Genomic DNA, 19,634 nt, shown 5'->3' with positions numbered 1-19,634 from the left:
TAGATAGGTTAAGAGAGCGGGCAAAAATTTGGCAGATGGAGTATAATGTGGGAAAATGTGAACTTGTTCACTTTGGCAGGAAGAATAGAAAAGCAGTGTACTATTTGATGGAGAGAGACTGCAGAACTCGACAGTACAGAGGGATCTGGATGTCCTGATACATGAATCACAAAAAGTTACAGCAAGTGATTAGGAAGGCAAATGGAAGGTTTGCATTTATTGCAAGGAAAAGTGAATATAAAAGTAAGGAAGTGTTGCTATAGTTGATCACACCTGAAGTACAGGTTTGGTCTCCTTACTTAAGAATAGATAAAATTGCATTAGGATAAGTTCAGAGAAGGTTGCTTGACTGATTTCTGGGATGGAGGGGTTATCTTATGAAGAAAGGTTGGGCAGGTTGGGTCTATGACCATCAGTGTTTAGAAGAATAAGAGAGGATGTGACAGTGTGGATGCTGAGAGGATATTTCCTGTTGTGTGGGTCTCTAGAACTGGGGGAGCCAATTTAAAAATTGGGGGTTCCCATTTAAGACAGATGAAGAGAAATGTTTTCTCTCAAAGTTTGGTTAGTCTGTGGAATTCTCTTCTCCAGAAAACAGTGGAGGTTGGGTCGTTGAATATATTCACTGCTGAGTGAGATAGATTTTTGTTCAACAAGGGAATCAAAGGTTATGGGGGGACCAGACAGGAAAGAGGATTAAGGCCACAATCAGATCAAGCATGATCTTATCGAATGGAGGAGCAGGTTTGATGGGTGAATGGCCTACTCCTGCTCCTAATTCTTGTGTTCATGTGTATTAATGGCACAATATGAATATGAATGTAAACTGGCAAAAAATACATAAAAACGGACTGTAAAAGCTTCTGTAGGTACATAAAAAGATGTTTGGCTAATGTGGGCCCATTACAGGTAGAGTCAGGAGAATTTATAATGGGAATAGTGAAATGGCAGAGAAGCTAAATGTCTGTCTTCACTGAGGAAGACACAAGACATCTCCCAGAATTAGAGTTCCAGGAGTAGTGAAGTCTTGCTTCAATTGTGTAGAATCTTGGTTAGACCACATCTGGGTGCAGTTTTGGTCACCTTGCCTTAGGGAAGAGAAGGACTGTGACAAAGGTTCACCAGACTTGTTCCTGGGATGATGGGACTGTCCTGTGAAGAGAGATTGGGGAAACTGCACCTGTATTCTCCAGAGTTTTGAAGAAAAAGAGGTGATCTCATTGAAATCTACAAAACACCGAAAGGGATACGCAGGGTTGATGAGGATAAGATGTTTTCCCCTGTTTGGGGAGTCTGGAACCAGGGGGCACAATTTCAAAACAAGGGGGAAGTTACTTAGAACTGAGATGAGGAGAAATGTTTTTATTCAGAGGGTTGTGAATCTTTGGAATTCTCTACCCGAGAGGGCTGCGGAAACTCAGTCATTGAGAATGTTTAGAGATTGACAGATTTCTAATTACCATTGATATAAGGGATATGGGGATAGTGTAGGAAAAAGGCATTGAAGTGGATGATCAGCCATGATCTAGCTGAATGGCGGAGCTGGCTCGATGGGTTGAATGACCTTCTCCTGTTCCTATGTCCCTATAAATATGAGTTGTTTTTGTTAATGGCCTGCATCCTCAGGTTTTAAAAGCGGTGGCTGCAGAGATAGTGGATACATTGGTTTTGAGCTTCCTAGGTTCTAGGAAGGTTCTTGTGGATTGGAAGGTAAGAAATGTAATACTGCTGTTCAAGAAAGGAGAGAGGAAACAGTGAACTGCAAATCATTTAGCCTGATGTTAGTAGCAGAGAAAATGCTGGAATCTATTATTAAGGAGGTAGTAACAGGGCACTTAGAAAATCTCAGTATGATTAGATAGAGACTGCACAATTTTATGAAAGGGAAATCATGTTTGACAAATAGAATTTTTGAGGGTATAACTAGCAGGGTAAATAAGGAGAAGCCAGAGGATGTAGTATTTTTGGATTTTCAGAAGGCACTTGGTAAGATGCCCCACAAGAGGTTATTACACAAGATAAGGGCTCATGGGATTTGGGATATTAGCAATGATTGAGAATTGGTTAATGGACAGAAATGGACAATAGCAATAAATGGATCATTTTCAGGTTGGTAGGGTGTAACTAATGGAGTGCCACAAGGATCAGTGCTGAGGGGATGTGGTGGCGTAGTGGTATTGTGACTGGACTAGTATTCCAGCGTAATGCTCTGGGGAGCTAGGTTTGAATCTCACCATTGCGGAAGACAAATGGTGAAATGTGAATTCAATAAAAACCTGGGATTAAAAGACTGATGATGACCATGAAACCATTGCCGATTATCATAAAAACCCATCTGGTTCACTAATGTCCTTCAGGGAAGGGAATCTGCCATCCTTATACGGTCTGGCCCACATGTGACTCCAGATCCACAGCAATGTGGTTGACTCTTAACTGCCCCCTGACCAAGGGAAGTTAGGGATGGGTAATAAATGCCTAGCCAGTGGTGTCCACATCCAATGAATAAAAAATTACAATCTAAATCAATGATAAGATGGTACAAAGCTAGGCAGGAGAGTAAACAGTGAGGGAGGCAGCAAAGTGACAGAAACAAGTTGTGATTGGACAAGAAGGTGGCATATGGTGTATAATATGGGAAAATACCAACTTATCCATTTTAGTGTGAAGAATGGAAAAGATGAGAGACCAAAAAATGTTGGTATTCAGAATTATTTGGGTGTTCTTGTACATAAATCACAGAAATTTGATATGGTGGTTCAAACATTTAGAATCAGAAACATAGCATTGGGTAGTATTTTATACACATCCCCGTGGTGAGTTTGGAGGCAGGGAGGGCATTTAATAGGGTTGGATGATGGCGGGAGTGGACCCCAGTGGGTGTCATTCAGCAGAAGTCACCACCTCCCTGGTGGCGCTGCTGAGCAAAAGAAATGCTGGCCTCTGATTGGCAGATAGCTGTCAGCCTTGGCCCCCCCCCCCCCCCCCCCCCTGCCACCACCCCGCCGGGTCCTGATCCTGGAGAAGGCCTGCCTTGACCTCTTAACTGCATGATTGGCACATAATACTGGCAGGCCTTCACTGAGGAGGTGGCGTGGGCCTGCCTGAGATCTCTCTTGCCTCCATAAAATTCTCCCCATAGAAACTTACAGCACAGAAGGAGGTCATTCAGCCCATTGTTTCTGTGCTAGCTCTTTGAAAGAGCATGTTATGCTTAATGAGCAGCTAAATGTAACCTTGATGATCAGTGATACACAACCATACACTATACTGTGTATGGGACATTGGTGAGAACACACCTGGAGCCCCGTGTACAGTTTTGGTCTCTTTACCCAAGAATACACATTATTGCAAGTGCAACAACAGTTCACCAGGTTGATTGCTGGATCAAAAAGCTGACGATGAGTTTGGTTAGAATGGGCTGATATCCCGTGGAGTTTAGAAGAATGAGATGTATAAAATTCTTGGCGGGCTTGACAGAGTAGATGCTGAGAGACTGTTTCTATTGGCTGGAGAGATTAAAACTAGGGGGACATAGTCTCAGGATGAGACAATGGCATTTAGCACTGAGATGAGGAGAGATTTCTTCACTTAGAGAGTTGTGAATCTTTGGAATTCTGTACCCCAAGAAACTGTGCTTAGTTGATGAGTATATTCAAAACTAGGAGTGATAGATTTTGGAGACTGAGGTAATGGAGGGACATGGGGATTGTGTGGAGAAGTGGAGTTGATGCAGAAGATCAACCGTGATCTTATTGAATGGTGTAGCAAGTGGTTGGGCCATTTAGCTTACTCCTCCTATTTCCTATGTACTTATGCTCTTTCGATCATTACCTTTAAATATTATGGATGTTTACCGTCAGTCACTGTCCACAATGGATATTTAAGCATAAAAGGCCAATGTCATCGCCCATAATGGTTTGCTTCCATTACAGCTTTTTACCTGTAAAAGGTCACTGTATATAATGGATTATTATCTGTAAAACATCATTGTCTATACTGATTTATTGCCTCTGGAATGGGTTACTGTTTATAATAATTTATCACCTTCAAAGGGTCACTGGGCATGACATTCAATCATCCTGATTTTTGGGTACAGTTGTGGGCTGCGCCTCAAATATCTACCAATACTGCCAGCCTCACACTCAACCCTCACGACCTACACATCTAGGCACATCACCCAAACACAATGTTACGCAACCACTGACATTCTGCCCTCTCACTTGCTGGACCAGGTGGCACACAGTAAAAGGGAGCAGAGCAGAACTGGTGGGGGAATTGGATGCCTACTTCTCATCAACACTATGGAGGAGTTTGTTCTCTACATCATGAGGTTGACTGTGACAGGGCCCATTGCATCCAACATCACTGAGAACATTGAGAATGACAGAATCTTTCTGCCTTATGCCCCTTCTCAACTCCCAGCTTACCCTCACCCTGCGATCTGGCACGATGTGTAAGCTGCTGATGGTGTGAACATGGACCTCTTGCTTTCCATGCCTTCCCTCACACCAGCCTTCCCCTGCTGTGCTCCAGCAAGAACTGCTGCCTGCCCAGTCACAGCAGTCGAGGAGGAAGAGAGAGAATAACAACATAATACTAATGGAGAGGCTCTGACACTCGCAGCCACCAGCTCAGATATTGGCACTACACAAACTTGTGAACTTTAGAGGCTAGAGTTGAGATTGGCATGTGGTGAGTGAGCGGGGTAAAGTGGGCTGCAGCCAGGCCAGGGATAAAGGATAGTTTGTTTACCAGCCCTCCAGAGGGACTGACCTCAGGTGGGGACCTCAATGGGGCGCATACAGGAGAACATATGAACATGGGCACACACACTGAGGTACTGGGCATGGAGGAGTCCAACTCCAACTTGGCAGAGGGCATCACACAGAGATTTCCTTCTCCACAGCCTCTGTTTCATCTCCCTGTCATGCTGCAAACCCACAACCACAGCTGACCCCCTATCTGTTGCAACCTTTGTGTGGACAGAACTCCTCTGCCCTTCCAAGAGGATGTGGGAATGCTCCCTGGCAAATGCACCAAAACATCTCTAAAACATCCCGAGTACTTTCAGGCACTTTGCAATAGAGAAAGTTCCAATAATTACCTTGCCTGCAAATTGGTTTCCTGTCCCTTTAAATAACACAAGGGCCCATCTTGCAGCTTCATGCTTGTTATTTGCAACCATGAAGAGGTTGCCTGCACATTCATTGACCAAATTTGGTGTCCTGATATCACATCAGCTGGTTGGGCCATGTGACATCAGGATTGTGTCCATTTTAGGTCTTCCAGTGTACAGAGCTTCACCTCGAAGTGCATCTTTCTACTGCAGAGAATGATTCATTTTGGTAGGAAGAATGAGAAGAGACAATATAAAATAAAGGGGCCAATTCTAAAGGGGGTGCAGGAGTAGAGGGACCTCAGTTTATTTGTGCATAAGTCATTGAAGGTGCCAGGGCAGGTTGATAGAGTGGTTATTAAAGCATACAGGCTTTATTAATAGGGGAATAGAGTATAAAAACAAGGAAGTTAAGTTAAACTGGTTTGGCGTCACCTGGAGTATTGAGCCAGTTTTGGAAAAATGTGAAGGGATTGGAAAGAGTGTGGAAAAAATTCATGGGAATGGTTACAGGGATGAGGAACTTCAGTTTTGAAGATAGATTGAAGAAGTTGGGACTGTTTTCCTTGGAGAAGAGAAGGTTGAGAAGAGATTTGATAGAGGTATTCAAAATCATGTGGGATCTGGACAGAGTAGATAGAGAGAAACTGTTTCCATTGGTGGAAGGATCGAGAACCAGAGGACACAGATTTAAGGTAATCTACAAAAGCAATGGCATTATGAGGTAAACCTTTTTCATGCAGCGAGTGGTTAGGATCTGGGATCTGGAATGCACTGCCTGAGAGTGTGGTGCAGGTAGGTTCAATCAAGGCTTTTAAGAGGGAATTGGATTATTATCTGTAAAGGAAGAATGTACAGGGCCACAGGGAGAAGGCAGGGGAGTGGCACTAGATAAATTACTCCTATGGAGAGTCAGTATAGACATGATGGGCAAAATGGCCTCCTGCACTGTAACAATTCTGTGCAGTAACAGTGCATGGGTTACACAGGCAGTGAATGGTGGCACATTGAGCCCCCTGGGAGCGCTGTAAGAGCTCCGTAGTGCTGCTGGAGGCCACACTATGCAAACCAATTCCTAGTTCACTGTCTATAATTGCTTATTACATATAAAGAATCATTTCATGTGATGGATCATTATGTGTGACATGTCTTGACTAATAATGGATATTTGCTCAGAAGGGGACATTGTCCATAAGGGATGTTTACCTGTAAAATTTTACTCTTCATCATGGGTCATCACCTGCCAATGACTAAAATGGATCATTACCTGTAAACACTCACTGTCTATTATTGAATATATTTATAATCATTGCTTGTAAAGTGTCACTGTCTATAACGGGTCACTAGCTGTAATTATATGATAGATTTTAATACATCAGTACCTGTACAGTATGTTTCTCCTGCGCCCTCGAGCTCCATGTCTGCAGTCAGTACTTGGCCCAGGCATGTGTCCGTATGCTTTGTAAAAACTTGCAGCACCTTTTGCGATGATTGCCACTCCATCCCTCACCCTCTGCTGTAAGCTCATCTTCCACCGCTCTGTCATTATGCTGATTAGACCGGCAGGAAATTGTTTTGCCACCCGTTCCATGTTGCCCACTGTGATGCTGGGCAGTATCCAGATATAGCCTGGGCCAAGGAGATTAACTTGGTCAGCCAATTCGAACAGATATTCTGCTTCCTCCCTTGAGCAATACAGAATCAAGACCTGTGCATCAATCTGCTGCAGAAGCCTCTTTGTTTTGGAATTGTTCTCATTTCGTGTCATTTCAAGTGTAAGAGTCTGTTCAACTTCCCACCCATAATAACTGGTTTCAAGAAAAAGCTGAATATGGTTGATGAACTCCTGGTATCCAGGGAAGAAACTAGTAATGATGGCAAAGCTCCCCCAGTTGTACTCTTCCATTACTTTGAAAATGACCTTGATATGTTGTTCCATGGAAGCACCCAACTGTAGAAATGTAGAGTGTTGCTCCTGGAAGTGAAAGAACAGTTAAACAGTTTCAGTTAAATGGCAGAGCCCTAACCACAACCTCTTCTGTGAGATATTGTCTGGTGAAGAAGATTCGCTGGGGCTAGTGTTCCTCCTCCGTCCAGCATCCAACATTTGAAACCTGTTCAGATGAAGTGGGCTGAATCTCCAGGGTACTCTTATTAACATGTAATTGCAATTCATGGGCAGGTTTACTGCCTGGGATTAAAAGAAAGAGCAAACTTGTTATACTGTAATGGACCTTACCAATAAAATCAACTCTTGGAGCAGCAACAGAAGAATAAGACTCTCACTGAACATACTGCAGGGTGCAGACTCAGACACCAGGACTGGACAGAGTCTGATGTCAGGTCAACATAGACCCTGAACTGAGGCCTACACAGGTTTTACTATCAAGCCTACACAGTGTCTGACTTCAGGACTATACTGACTCTGACATCAGGCCTACACAGCATTTGACGTGGGAAATACAGAAAATCAAATATCAGGTATGCAGAGAATCCGATAACTGTTCTACATAGAGTCTGACATCAGATCTGCACAGAATCTAATATCAGAATTACACAGAGTCCATCGGGCTTACCCTAGTTTTAACATCAGGCCCAGATTCTGACATCAGTTGTTCACAGGTCTGACATCAGGCCTACTGTAAGACCTCACTCCTGGACCCTACAGGTTTATGATTCTTTTACTTGAGATTTATGAGAAATTACACAGATCAAGCAAGTTCTGTCTATAAGGTCTTATTGCATCTCCAAGACAGATTCAAAACCATCACTACCACAAAATCTAACGTTAGTTGTAAGAACACTGCAATGCGAGCAGTCCATTAATAGTGTTAGAAGTGAGGAGCATACTTACAATTACCCATGGATGATCAGTCCTTGTTGAATAGAGGATGACTGGCCAAGGCACCTCCTTCTGACTGGAGTAATGAAATACCTTTAACAACCACTTCTTATACAGTACCTTTTTTCAATAGTGGACAAGATGTTACACTGATAGGATCTCACTGTTCAGTAAGTCTTTCATAGTATAAGTTATCTAATGGACCTTGAGTTCTTCATTTGAACCATGAAGTTAAAGCCCACCCTGACATTGTTCATCCTCCATGAACTTCTAGAGCTTTCACATTGGCCTTCTGTCTGTGACCAACCAAGCTTTTACATTACCTTCTCTTGTCTTATACTAGGCTATTTTCCTCAAGTTTCTCGATTCATCTCACCTCTGGTTTGTAAACTAATTTTCAGAACTTCCCAATTCATATTTGTCTGTTACCAATCACTTATAATGAGCTGTTCATAATAGTTATATAGTCCAAATGATCTTAATGCATATTGAAACCAAACCAAGAGGCTACTATTACATTACTATTACTATTAATCTTGCATTCCAGCAAGTATTATGACTTAGAGCAGCTTTGAAGTATACTCCGTCCAGCAGCACCGCTGCACCCTTTTTCAAAGCTGCGCGTGCTCCCAGTTTCATTTTATTCTTCGTCTCATCCAACGCCTCAACAAGAAACTTTTTCTCTTTCTCCCAAGTGCTAAGGAACGCAAGCTCCAACAACTCATCGACACCAACACCCATCTAGGACCCTCCACCCCTGCCTGTCCCTCCGTCCCCACCCCATCTTCCAATCCCAGCCCCGGCTGTGTATTCACTATACCCCCTGACCTTCCCCTCTCCGATGCTGAACGTTCAGTGCTCAGCAAAGGACTTAGTTTCATACCCTTACGCCCTCATCTCAATGAATTTCGGGCTCGGCATGATGCTGAACTCTTCTTCCGCCGTCTTCGTCTCCGTGCTCACTTCTTTGGGCAGGAGTCCTCTCCCCGTTCAACGGATTCTTTTACCCACCTCCAATATTCTCCCTCCACCTGGACCCCTCCCTCTGGATTCTTACCTTCTCTTGATCTTTTCATTGAGAACTGTCGGCGTGACATTAGCCATCTCAATTTCTCTGCTCCTCTCACCCATTCTAATCTGTCTCTCTCTGAACTTACTGCACTCCGTTCGCTCAGGTCCAACCCTAACATTGTCATCAAACTCGCTGACAAGGGTGGTGCTGTTGTTGTCTGGTACACTGACCTCTACCTCGCGGAGGCTGAGCGTCAACTCACAGGCACTTCCTCCTACCTCCCCCTGGTCCATGACCCCACCACGGAACATCAAGCCATTGTTTCCAGGACTGTCACTGACCTCATCTCCTCTGGAGATCTTCCTCCCACAGCTTCCAACCTGATAGTCTCCCAACCTCGGACGGCCCGCTTCTACCTCCTACCCAAAATCCACAAACAGAACTGTCCCGGCAGACCGATCGTGTCAGCCTGTTCCTGCCCCACGGAACTCATTTCTCGTTATCTTGACTCCCTTCTCTCTCTCCTTGCCCAGTCCCTTCCCACCTACATCCGTGATTCCTCTGACACCTTACGTCACATCAACAATTTCCAGTTCCCTGGCCCCAACCGCTTCCTCTTCACCATGGATGTCCAATCCCTCTACACCTCCATCCCCCACCAGGATGGTCTGAGGGCCCTTAGCTTCTTCCTCGAACAGAGGCCCGAACAATCCCCATCCACCACTACTCTCCTGCGTCTGGCTGAACTTGTTCTCACACTGAACAATTTCTCCTTTAACTCCTCTCACTTCCTCCAAATAAAAGGTGTGGCTATGGGTACCCGCATGGGCCCCAGCTATGCCTGTCTCTTTATGGGGTATGTGGAACATTCCTTGTTCCAGTCCTACTCCGGCCCCCTCCCACAACTCTTTCTCCGGTACATCGATGATTACTTCAGTGCTGCTTCATGCTCTCGTCGGGACCTGGAAAAATTGATTAATTTTGCTTCCAATCTCCACCCCTCCATCATTTTCACATGGTCCATCTCTGACACCTCCCTTCCCTTCCTTGACCTCTCTGTCTCAATTTCTGGTGATAGACTGTCCACCAATATCCATTACAAGCCTACCGACTCCCACAGCTACCTCGACTACAGCTCCTCATACCCCGCTTCCTGTATATCTCCATCCCATTCTCTCAGTTCCTTTGCCTCCGTCGCATCTGTTCTGATGATGCTACCTTCAAAAACAGTTCCTCTGACATGTCCTCCTTCTTCCTTAACCGAGGTTTTTCACCCACGGTAGTTGACAGGGCCCTCAACTGGGTCTGGCCCATCTCCCGCGCATCCGCCCTCACGCCTTCTCCTCTCTCCCAGAAACATGATAGCCCCTTGTCCTCACTTATCACCCCACCAGCCTCCGCATTCAAAGGATCATCCTCCGCCATTTCTGCCAACTCCAGCATGATGCCACCACCAAACACATCTTCCCTTCACCCCCCCGGCGGCATTCCGTGACACCCTGGTCCACTCCTCCAACACCCCCTACTCCTCAACCCCCACCTATGGCACCTCCCCATGCATACGCAAAAGGTGCAACACCTGCCCCTTCACTTCCTCTCTCCTCACTGTCCAAGGGCCCAAACACTCCTTTCAAGTGAAGCAGCATTTCACTTGCATTTCCCCCAACTTAGTCTACTGCATTCGTTGCTCCCAATGCGGTCTCCTCTACATTGGAGAGACCAAACGTAAACTGGGCGATCGCTTTGCAGAACACCTGCGGTCTGTCCGCAAGAATGACCCAAACCTTCCTGTCGCTTGCCATTTTAACACTCCACCCTGCTCTCTTGCCCACATGTCTGTCCTTGGCTTGCTGCATTGTTCCAGTGAAGCTCAAGGCAAACTGGAGGAACAACACCTCATCTTCCGACTAGGCACTTTACAGCCTTGCGGACTGAATATTGAGTTCAACAACTTTAGATCCTGAACTCCCTCCTCCATCCCCACCCCCTTTCCATTTCTTCCCTCTCCCTTTTGTTTTTTCCAATAATTTATATAGATTTTTCTTTTCCCACCTATTTCCATTATTTTTAAATTTATACCTTTTATGCCCTGTTAGTCTTTCCACCCCACCCCCACTAGAGCTGTACCTTGAGTGTCCTGCCATCCATTCTTAATTAGCACATTCTCTTAGATAATATCACCACCTTCAACACCTCTTTGTTCCTTTGTCTGTGACATCTTCTGATTATCTGCTCCTATCACTGCTTGCTTGTCACTACAACCACCCCACCCTCAACTTTTCTCCCCCCACCCCCCGCCTTAAACCAGCTTATATTTCACCCCTCTCCTAATTTTACTCACTTCTATTGAAGGGTCATGAGGACTCGAAACGTCAACTCTTTTCTTCTCCGCCGATACTGCCAGACCTGCTGAGTTTTTCCAGGTAATTCTGTTTTTGTTTTGGATTTCCAGCATCCGCAGTTTTTTGTTTTTATCTTTGAAGTATGGTTGTCTGTTGTGTTTAGCTCTTTTTTTTTTGACAGTGGACTTTAGAAATGTTTCCTGTCACGGTACAATGCTTTGTTCATCTGTGAAAAAGCAGCCTGCAGTTTTTAGCACATTACTTCAAAATCTCTCCTTTGGCCTTGCAAGACATGCCGGTAAATTTAGTTAAGTTTTTGTACAACTAGCTACAGTAAACAACACCTCACATCCCATCTAAACTGTTGATGTCACCCGGGTCGGATTAGCTTTTGTAAGTCTCAGCCACAAGTTCTAAATTTAGTTGATAATATTACAATTCCTATTGCAGTGTCTTCCACTACACATGGAGTGTGACATCATCTCTGCACAGGGCCTAACATCAAATATAAACAGGATTTGACATCACAACTACAGAGAATGACATCAGGACTTGAGAATGTAAGAAATAGGAGCAAGTGTAAATAGTTAGGCCCCTCGTACCTGCTCTGCCATTCAGTATGATCATGGCTGATTTTCTGCCTCAACTCCACTTTCTAGCCCACTCACCATATCCCCTGATTTCCTGACAGACCAAAAATCTGTATATCCCAGCCTTGAATATATTCAACAATAGAGCAGCTACAACCCTCTGGGATAGAGAATTCCAAAGGTTCACAACATGCTAAAGACATGCTTCCTCTTCTCAGTCCTAAGTTATCCTGAGACTGTTCCTCTGCCACAGGTAGGGGAAATATCCTCTCAGTGTCTACCCTGTCTGTTGTGATCTGATGCAAATGTACCTTTAAGGGTGTATATCTTAAACTGCTGTCAATCACTTCCCACTTTGAGACAGGATGTGATGTGTAACTGCATGACACTGAGACAGAACAGAGCAGCAGTTGGAGAGGTCAGGCATCTCTACATAACCTCCCAGTTAACATTGTATGTATATAGTCTTCAAATAAAGAACCCACACTATTGTTCTATCAATCTTTGTTATATGATTGGTCCATTTACGACAAATAGAAGAATGCAACATGGTGGCAGCATTTTTTGGAAGATTTGACTGAGAAATGTACAAGCCTCAACCCTTTTACACGCAGCAGAAAAACTGCTGTGAAAGTGAAACAATGATAAAGCATTCACAATATGTAAGTGATTCTGCAGCACTTTAGGAATCCCACACCCAATACCTTTGTTTGGGACACTGCACCTTACTCCAACCAACAGATGTTGGGTCCCAGTTAGTATGTTAAAATTCGGGAAGCTTGAGAGACCAAACCCTATCTGCTGAGCGGTTTGTGCACCAGCCATTAAATAGCTGACTCTGGGGGTGGGGTCTAGCTTTAAGCAGAATATTCTCCACAGACTAGAGAATCAATTGATGCAACAGACCAACTCTTCAGGAAGTTGGGGGAAATTAAATACTGGGGACTGGACCAGGAAAGAAGAATCCATTAAGCAAAAGCTCTTAACAGCTAGAAAGAGGCTGTAAAAAATATTTTTTCAAAGAATCGCAGAATTTTTACAGTGCAGAAAGAGACCATTCAGCCCATCATGCCTGTACTGGCTTTCTGAATGAACAATTCACTTCATTCTCCTGTCTTCTCCCCATAACCCTGCACATTCTTCCTTTTCAACAACCCTTTTGAATGCTTTGATTGAGCCTGCCTCCACTACACACTCAGGCAGTCGATTTTAGACCTTAACCATTTGCAGGCCTGATTTTTTTTTCTTGTATCATTTTTGCCTCTTTTGCCGATTACTTTAAATCTGTGCCCTCTCATTCTTCATGAGTGGGGACAGTTCTCCCTATCTACTCTGTCCAGACCCCTCAGGATTTTGAATACCTCTCAAATTTCCTCTCGGCCTTCTCTTCTCCAAAAAAACCTTCTCCGATCTATCTTCATAACTAAAATTCCTCATCCCAAGAGCCTTTCTTGTGAATCTTTTCTGCAATCTCTCCAATGTCTTTACATTCTCCCTAAAGTGCAGTGGCCAGAACTGACCCCAATACTCTAGCTGAGGCCAAACTAGTGTCTTATACAAGTTCAGCATAACCCCCTTTCTCTTTTAATATAAAAGCAAAATACTGCGGATGCTGGAAATCTGAAACAAAAACAGAAAATGCTGGAAAAACTCAGCAGGTCTAACGGCATCTGTGGAGAGAAAAACAGAGTTAAAGTTTCGAGTCCATATGACTCTTCTTCAGATCTGAAGTCATGTTTTGTGAGTCATGTTTTTGTCCCCTTTCTCTTTTCCTTTCTGTCCCTATTGATAAAGCCCAGGATTATGTATGCTTCATTAACCATTCTGTCAACCTGTCCTGCCACCTTCAATGTCTAATGCACATACACACCATATATCCCTCTGCTCCTGCACCCCCTTTACAGTTGTACCCTTTATTTTATATTGTCTCCCCATGTTCTTCCTACTAAAATAAATCACTTCACATTTCTCCACATTAAACTTCATCTGCCACCTGCCATTTCACCAATTTGTCTGTGTCCTTTTGAAGTTCTGCACTATCCTCCTCACAGTTCACAATGCTTCCAAGTTTCATATCATCCACAAATTTTGAAATTGTGCCCAAGGCCTAGGTCATTAATATATATCAGGAAAAGCAAGGGCCCCAACACTGACCCCTGGGGAACTCCACTACAAACCTTCCTTCAGCCCAAAAAACATCCAGTAATCACTACTCAATATTTCCTGTCAGTCAGACAATTATGTATCCATGTTGCTACTGTTCTTCATTTTCCATGAGCTATAACTTTGCTCACAAGTCTGTTGTGCAGCCCTGTATCAAATGCTTTTTGAAAGTCCATGTACACCACATCAACAGCATTTCCCTCATCCACCCTCTCTATTACCCCGTCAAAAAACTCCAGCGAGTTAATTTAATTCAATTTACGCTTACGAAATCCATGCTGGTTTTCATTAAGTAACCCACAGTTGTCCATGTGACTATTCGTTTTGTCCTGAATTATTGTTTCTGGAAGTTGCCCCAGTACCGAAGTTAAACTGACTGGCCTGTAATTGCTGGGCTTATCTTTACACCCTTATTTGAACAAGGGTGTAACGTTTGCAATTTTACAGATCTCTAGCACCAACCTTGTGTCTAATGAAGACTGAAACATGATGGCCGGCGCCTGCACAATTTCCACTCTTACTTCCCTTTGTATCCTTGGATACATCTCATCCAATCCTGGTGCCTTATCAACTTTAAATACAGATAACCTATGCAAAACTTCCTCCTTATCAATTTTAAACCCTTCTATTGTCTAAATTACCTCCTCCTTCACCATGGCCTGGCATCTTTTTCCTTGGTAAAGACAGATACAAAGTATTCATTTAATACCTCAGCCATACCCCCTTCCTCCTTGCGTAGATCCCCTTTTGATCCCTCATCAGCTGTACACCTCCTTTTACCACCCTTTTACTATTTATATGCTTATAGAAAGCTTTGGGATTCCCTTTTATGTTAGCTGCCAGTCTCTTTTCATTACTCCCTCTTTGCTTCTTTTATTTGCTTTTCACCTCTCCTCTGAACCTTCTGTATGCAGCCTGCTTCTCAATTGCATTTTTTCTCTGAGATCTGTCATAAGCACACTTTTTCTTCTTTATTTTAATTTCTATATATTTTGCCATCTCGGCACCTCTGGATTTATTTGCCCTACTTTTCCTTTTCAAGGCCTTGACTGTGCCTGAACTATCTCTTCTTTGAAGGTTGCCCATTGTTCAGCTACCATTTTTCTGTGAACCTTTGACTTCAATTTATCCAGCCCAGGTTCCTTCTTACCCCATTGAAGTTGGCTTTCCCCAGTTAATTATTTTTTACTCTGGATTGTATGTTATCCATTTCCATAGTCAGCCTAAACCTTATGATACAATGATCATTGTCCCTAAATATTCTCCTATTGACACCTGACCCATATGGCCCACCTCATTCCCCAGAGCCATGTCCAGCAGTGCCCCTTTTTTCAATGGACTGGAAACATACTGCTGTAGAAAATTTTCATGAACACTCACTAGGAACTCTTTCCCCTCTCTGCCCTTTATATTATACCTTATCCCAGTATATATTGTATAATTAAAGTCCCTCATTATAACTACTTTATAATTTTGGAACCTCTCTGTAATTTCATTGCAAATTTGTTCCTCTACATCCTTCCCACTAGTTGGTGGCCTATAGGCTACTCCGAGCAATGTAATTGTGCCTTGTTTGTTCCTCAGCTCTAGCCAAATAGATCCTGTCCTTGACCCCTCTGAGACATCCTCTATCTCCAGCATTGCAATGCTCTCCTTAAACAATACCACCACCTCTCCCCCTTCTCTTTCTTTTCCATCTTTCCTGAACAGCTTGTATCCAGGAATATTTAACACCTAGTCCTGCCCTTCTTTGAGTTAGGTCTCTGTTATAGCTGCAACATCATATTTCCACACGGTACTCTGCACCTGTAACTCACTAATCTTATTGACCACACTTTGTGCATTCACATACATGCACTGTAACCCTGATTTAGATTTTATTACTTTCTCCGTTATTCTGATCCCATCTTTTAACTTACTATTCCCTATTCTAGTGCTATCTCTCTCTCCCAGTATTCTGTACACCTTAGTATTCCTCTCTGATATTATCCCCTGGTTCCCACACCCCTACAAAGTTAGTTTAATCCCTCCCCAATAGCACTTGAAAAATGCCCTGCTAGGAACTCAATCCCAGCTCTATGTAGGCGCAACCCGTCCAGACTTTGCAGGTCCGAACTCCCCAGAGCCGGTCTCAAGAATCTAAAGCCCTTCCTCCTGTATCATCTTTCCAGGCACGAATTCATCTGCTTTATCCTTCTATTTTTATACTCACTTTAAAAAAATTCATTCACGGGATGTGGGCTTCGCTGGCTGGGCCAGCATTTATTGCCCGCCCCTAGTTACCCTTGAGAAGGTGGTGGTGAGCTGCCTTCTTGAACCGCTGCGTCCATGTGGTGTAGGTACACCCACCGTGCTGTTAGGGAGTTCCAGGATTTTGACCCAGCGACAGTGAAGGAACAGCGATATATTTCCAAGTCAGGATGGTGAGTGACTTGAAGGGGAACTTCCAGGTGGTGGTGTTCCCATCTATCCGCTGCCCTTGCTCTTCTAGCTGGGTTTGGAAGGTGCTGTCGAAGGAGCCTTGGTGTCTCCTGCAGTGCATCTTGTAGATGGTATACACTGCTGCTACTGTGCGACAGTGGTGGAGAAAGTGAATGTTTGTGGATGTGGTGCCAATCAAGGGGGCTGCTTTGTTCTGGATGGTGTCAAGCTTCTTGAGTGTTGTGGGACCTGCACTCATTCAAGAAAGTGGGGAGTATTCCATCACACTCCTGACTTGAGCCTTGTGGATTGTGGACAGGCTTTGGGGAGTCAGGAGGTGAGTTACTCGTCACAGGATGACCTGCTCTTGCAGCCACAGTATTGAAATGGCTAGTCCAGTTCAGTTTCTGGTCATTGGTATCCTCTAGAATGTTGATAGTGGGGGATTCAGTGATGGTAATGCCATTGAACATCAAGAGGTGATGGTTGGATTCTCTCTTGTTGGAGATGGTCATTGCCTGACACTTGTGTGGCACGAATGTTACTTGCCGCTTGTCAGCCCAAGCCTGGATGTCCAGGTCTTGCTGCATTTGGACATGGACTGCTTCAGTATCTGAGAAGTCGTGAATGGTGCTGAACATTGTGCAATTGTCAGCGAACATCCCCACTTCTGACCTTATGATCGAAGGACGTTCATTGATGAAGCATTGATGATTGGGACAAGAACATTACCCACTATCCTGAGGAACTCCTGCAGTGATGTCCTGGAGCTGAGATGATTGACCTCCAACAACCACAACCATCTTCCTTTGGGCTAGGTATGACTCCAACCAGTGGAGAGTTTTCCCCCTGACTCCCATTGACTCCAGTTTTGCTAGGGCTCCTTGATGCCACACTTGGTCAAATGCTGCCTTGATGTCAAGGGCAGCCACTCTCACCTCACCTCTGGAATTAAGCTCATTTGTCCATGTTTGAAGCAAAGCTGTAATGAGGTCAGGAGCTGAGTGGCTCTGGCGCAACCTAAACTAGGCATCAGTGAGATTGCTAAGTAAGTGCCACTAATAGTACTGTTGATGACCCCTTCCATTACTTTACTGATGATGGAGAGTAGACTGATGGGGCGGTAATTGGCTGAGTTGGATTTGTCCTGCTTTTTGTGTACAGGACATACCTGGGCAATTTTCCACATTGCTGGGTAGATGCCAGTGTTGTAGCTGTACTGGAACAGCTTGGCTAGGAGCGTGGCAACTTCTGGAGCACAAGTCTTCAGTACTATTGCTGGAATATTTTCAGGGCCTATAGCCTTTGCTGTATCTAGTGCCTTCAGCCATTTCTTGATATCACATGGAGTGAATCGAATTGGCTGAAGACTGGCATCTGTGATGCTGGGAACCTCTGGAGGAGGCTGAGATGGATCATCCACTCTGCACTTCTGGCTGAAGATTGTTGCGAATGCTTCAGCCTTATCTTTTGTACTGATGTGCTAGGCTCCTTCATCATTGAGGATGCAGTTATTTGTGGAGTCTCCTCCTCCAGTGAGTTATTTAATTGCCCACCATCATTCACGACTGGATGTGGCAGGACTGCAGAGCTTAGATCTGATCCATTGGTTGTGGGGTTGCTTAGCTCTGTCTATCACTTGCTGCTAATGCACACAGGTAGTCCTGTTTTATAGCTTCACCAGGTTGATACCTAATTTTTAGATATGCCTGGTGCTGCTCCTGGCATGCCCTCCTGAACTCTTCATTGAACCAAGGTTGATCCCCTGGTTTGCTGGTAATGGTAGAGCGGGGGATATGTCAGGCCATGAGGTTACACATTGTGTTAGAATACAATTCTGCTGCAGCTGATGGCCCACAGCGTCTCATGGATGCCCAGTCTTGAGTTGCCAGATCTGTTTGAAATCTATCCCATTTAGCATGGTGGTAGTGCCACACAACACGATGGAGGGTATCCTCAATGTGAAGACGGGACTTCATCTCCACAATGACTGTGCAGTGGTCACTCCTACTGATACCGGCATGGACAGATGCATCTGCGGCAGGCAGATTGGTGAGGATGAGGTCAAGTATGTTTTTCCCTCTTGTTGGTTCCCTCACCACCTGCCGCCGATCCGGTCTAGCAGCTATGTCCTTTAGGACCAGGCCAGCTCGGTCAGTAGTGGTGCTACTGAGCTACTCTTGGTGATGGACATTGAAGTCCCCCACACTGAGTACATTCTGCGCCCTTGCCACCCTCAGTGCTTCCTCCAAGTGGTGTTCAACATGGAGGAGCACTGATTCATCAGCTGAGGGATGGAGTATGTGGTAATCAGCAGGAGGTTTCCTTGCCCATGTTTGACCTGATACCATGAGACTTCATGGGGTCCGGAGTCGATGTTGAGGATCCCCCGGGCAACTCCCTCCTGAATGCATACCACTGTGCCGCCACCTCTGCTGGGTCTGCCCTGCTGGTGGGACAGGGCATACCCAGGGATGGTGATGGTGGTGTCTGGGACATTATCTGTGAGATATGATTCCATGAGGATGACTATGTTGCTTGACTAGTCTATGAGACAGCTCTCCAGTAGCCCCCAGATGTTAGTAAAGAGGACTTTGCAGGGTTAACACCACTATGCCATCACCTCCTCATTACAACTTGCACATGGTACTTGGAGTAATCCAGAGGTTACTACTTTTGAGAACAAAAACAAAAATACCTGGAAAAACTCAGCAGGTCTGACAACTTCTGCGGAGAGGAATACAGTTGACGTTTCGAATCCGTATGACCCTTCATCAGAACTAAGGAAATAGAGAAATGGGGTGAAATATAAGCTGGTAGAGGGGGGTGGGACAGGTAGTGCTCGATAGGGGGCCAGTGATAGGTGAAGGCAAAGAAGAGATTGCCAAAGATGTCAAAGATGTCAGTAGGCTTGTAATGAATATTGGTGGACAGTCTATCACCAGAAATTGAGACTAAATTTCTGGTAGTCTCAATTTCTAGTGATAGACTGTCCACCAATATTCATTACAAGCCTACCGACTCCCACAGCTACCTCAACTACAGCTCCTCACACCCCGCTTCCTGTAAGGACTCCATCCCATTCTCTCAGTTCCTTTGCCTCCGTTGCATCTGTTCTGATGATGCCACTTTCCAAATTAGTTCTTCT

General features: G+C 44.6%; 1 protein-coding gene across 1 annotated transcript in view; it reads right to left on the bottom strand.

Moving 5' to 3' along the window:
- Positions 1-19,634, bottom strand: part of LOC144667644 (glutamate receptor ionotropic, NMDA 2C-like) — a 178,668-nt gene that overhangs the window by 137,345 nt on the left and 21,689 nt on the right. The window contains exon 3 of the mRNA XM_078529118.1: positions 6,499-7,091. Coding sequence (XP_078385244.1) covers positions 6,499-7,091 — 593 coding nt within the window. The remainder of the gene's footprint in view (positions 1-6,498; positions 7,092-19,634) is intronic.

This window comes from Cetorhinus maximus, chromosome 24, assembly GCF_964194155.1.
Source record: "Cetorhinus maximus chromosome 24, sCetMax3.hap1.1, whole genome shotgun sequence".
NCBI lineage: Eukaryota > Metazoa > Chordata > Chondrichthyes > Lamniformes > Cetorhinidae > Cetorhinus > Cetorhinus maximus.
Note: the sequence above shows the minus strand (reverse complement) of the source record. Positions and strands in the feature narration are given on the sequence as shown.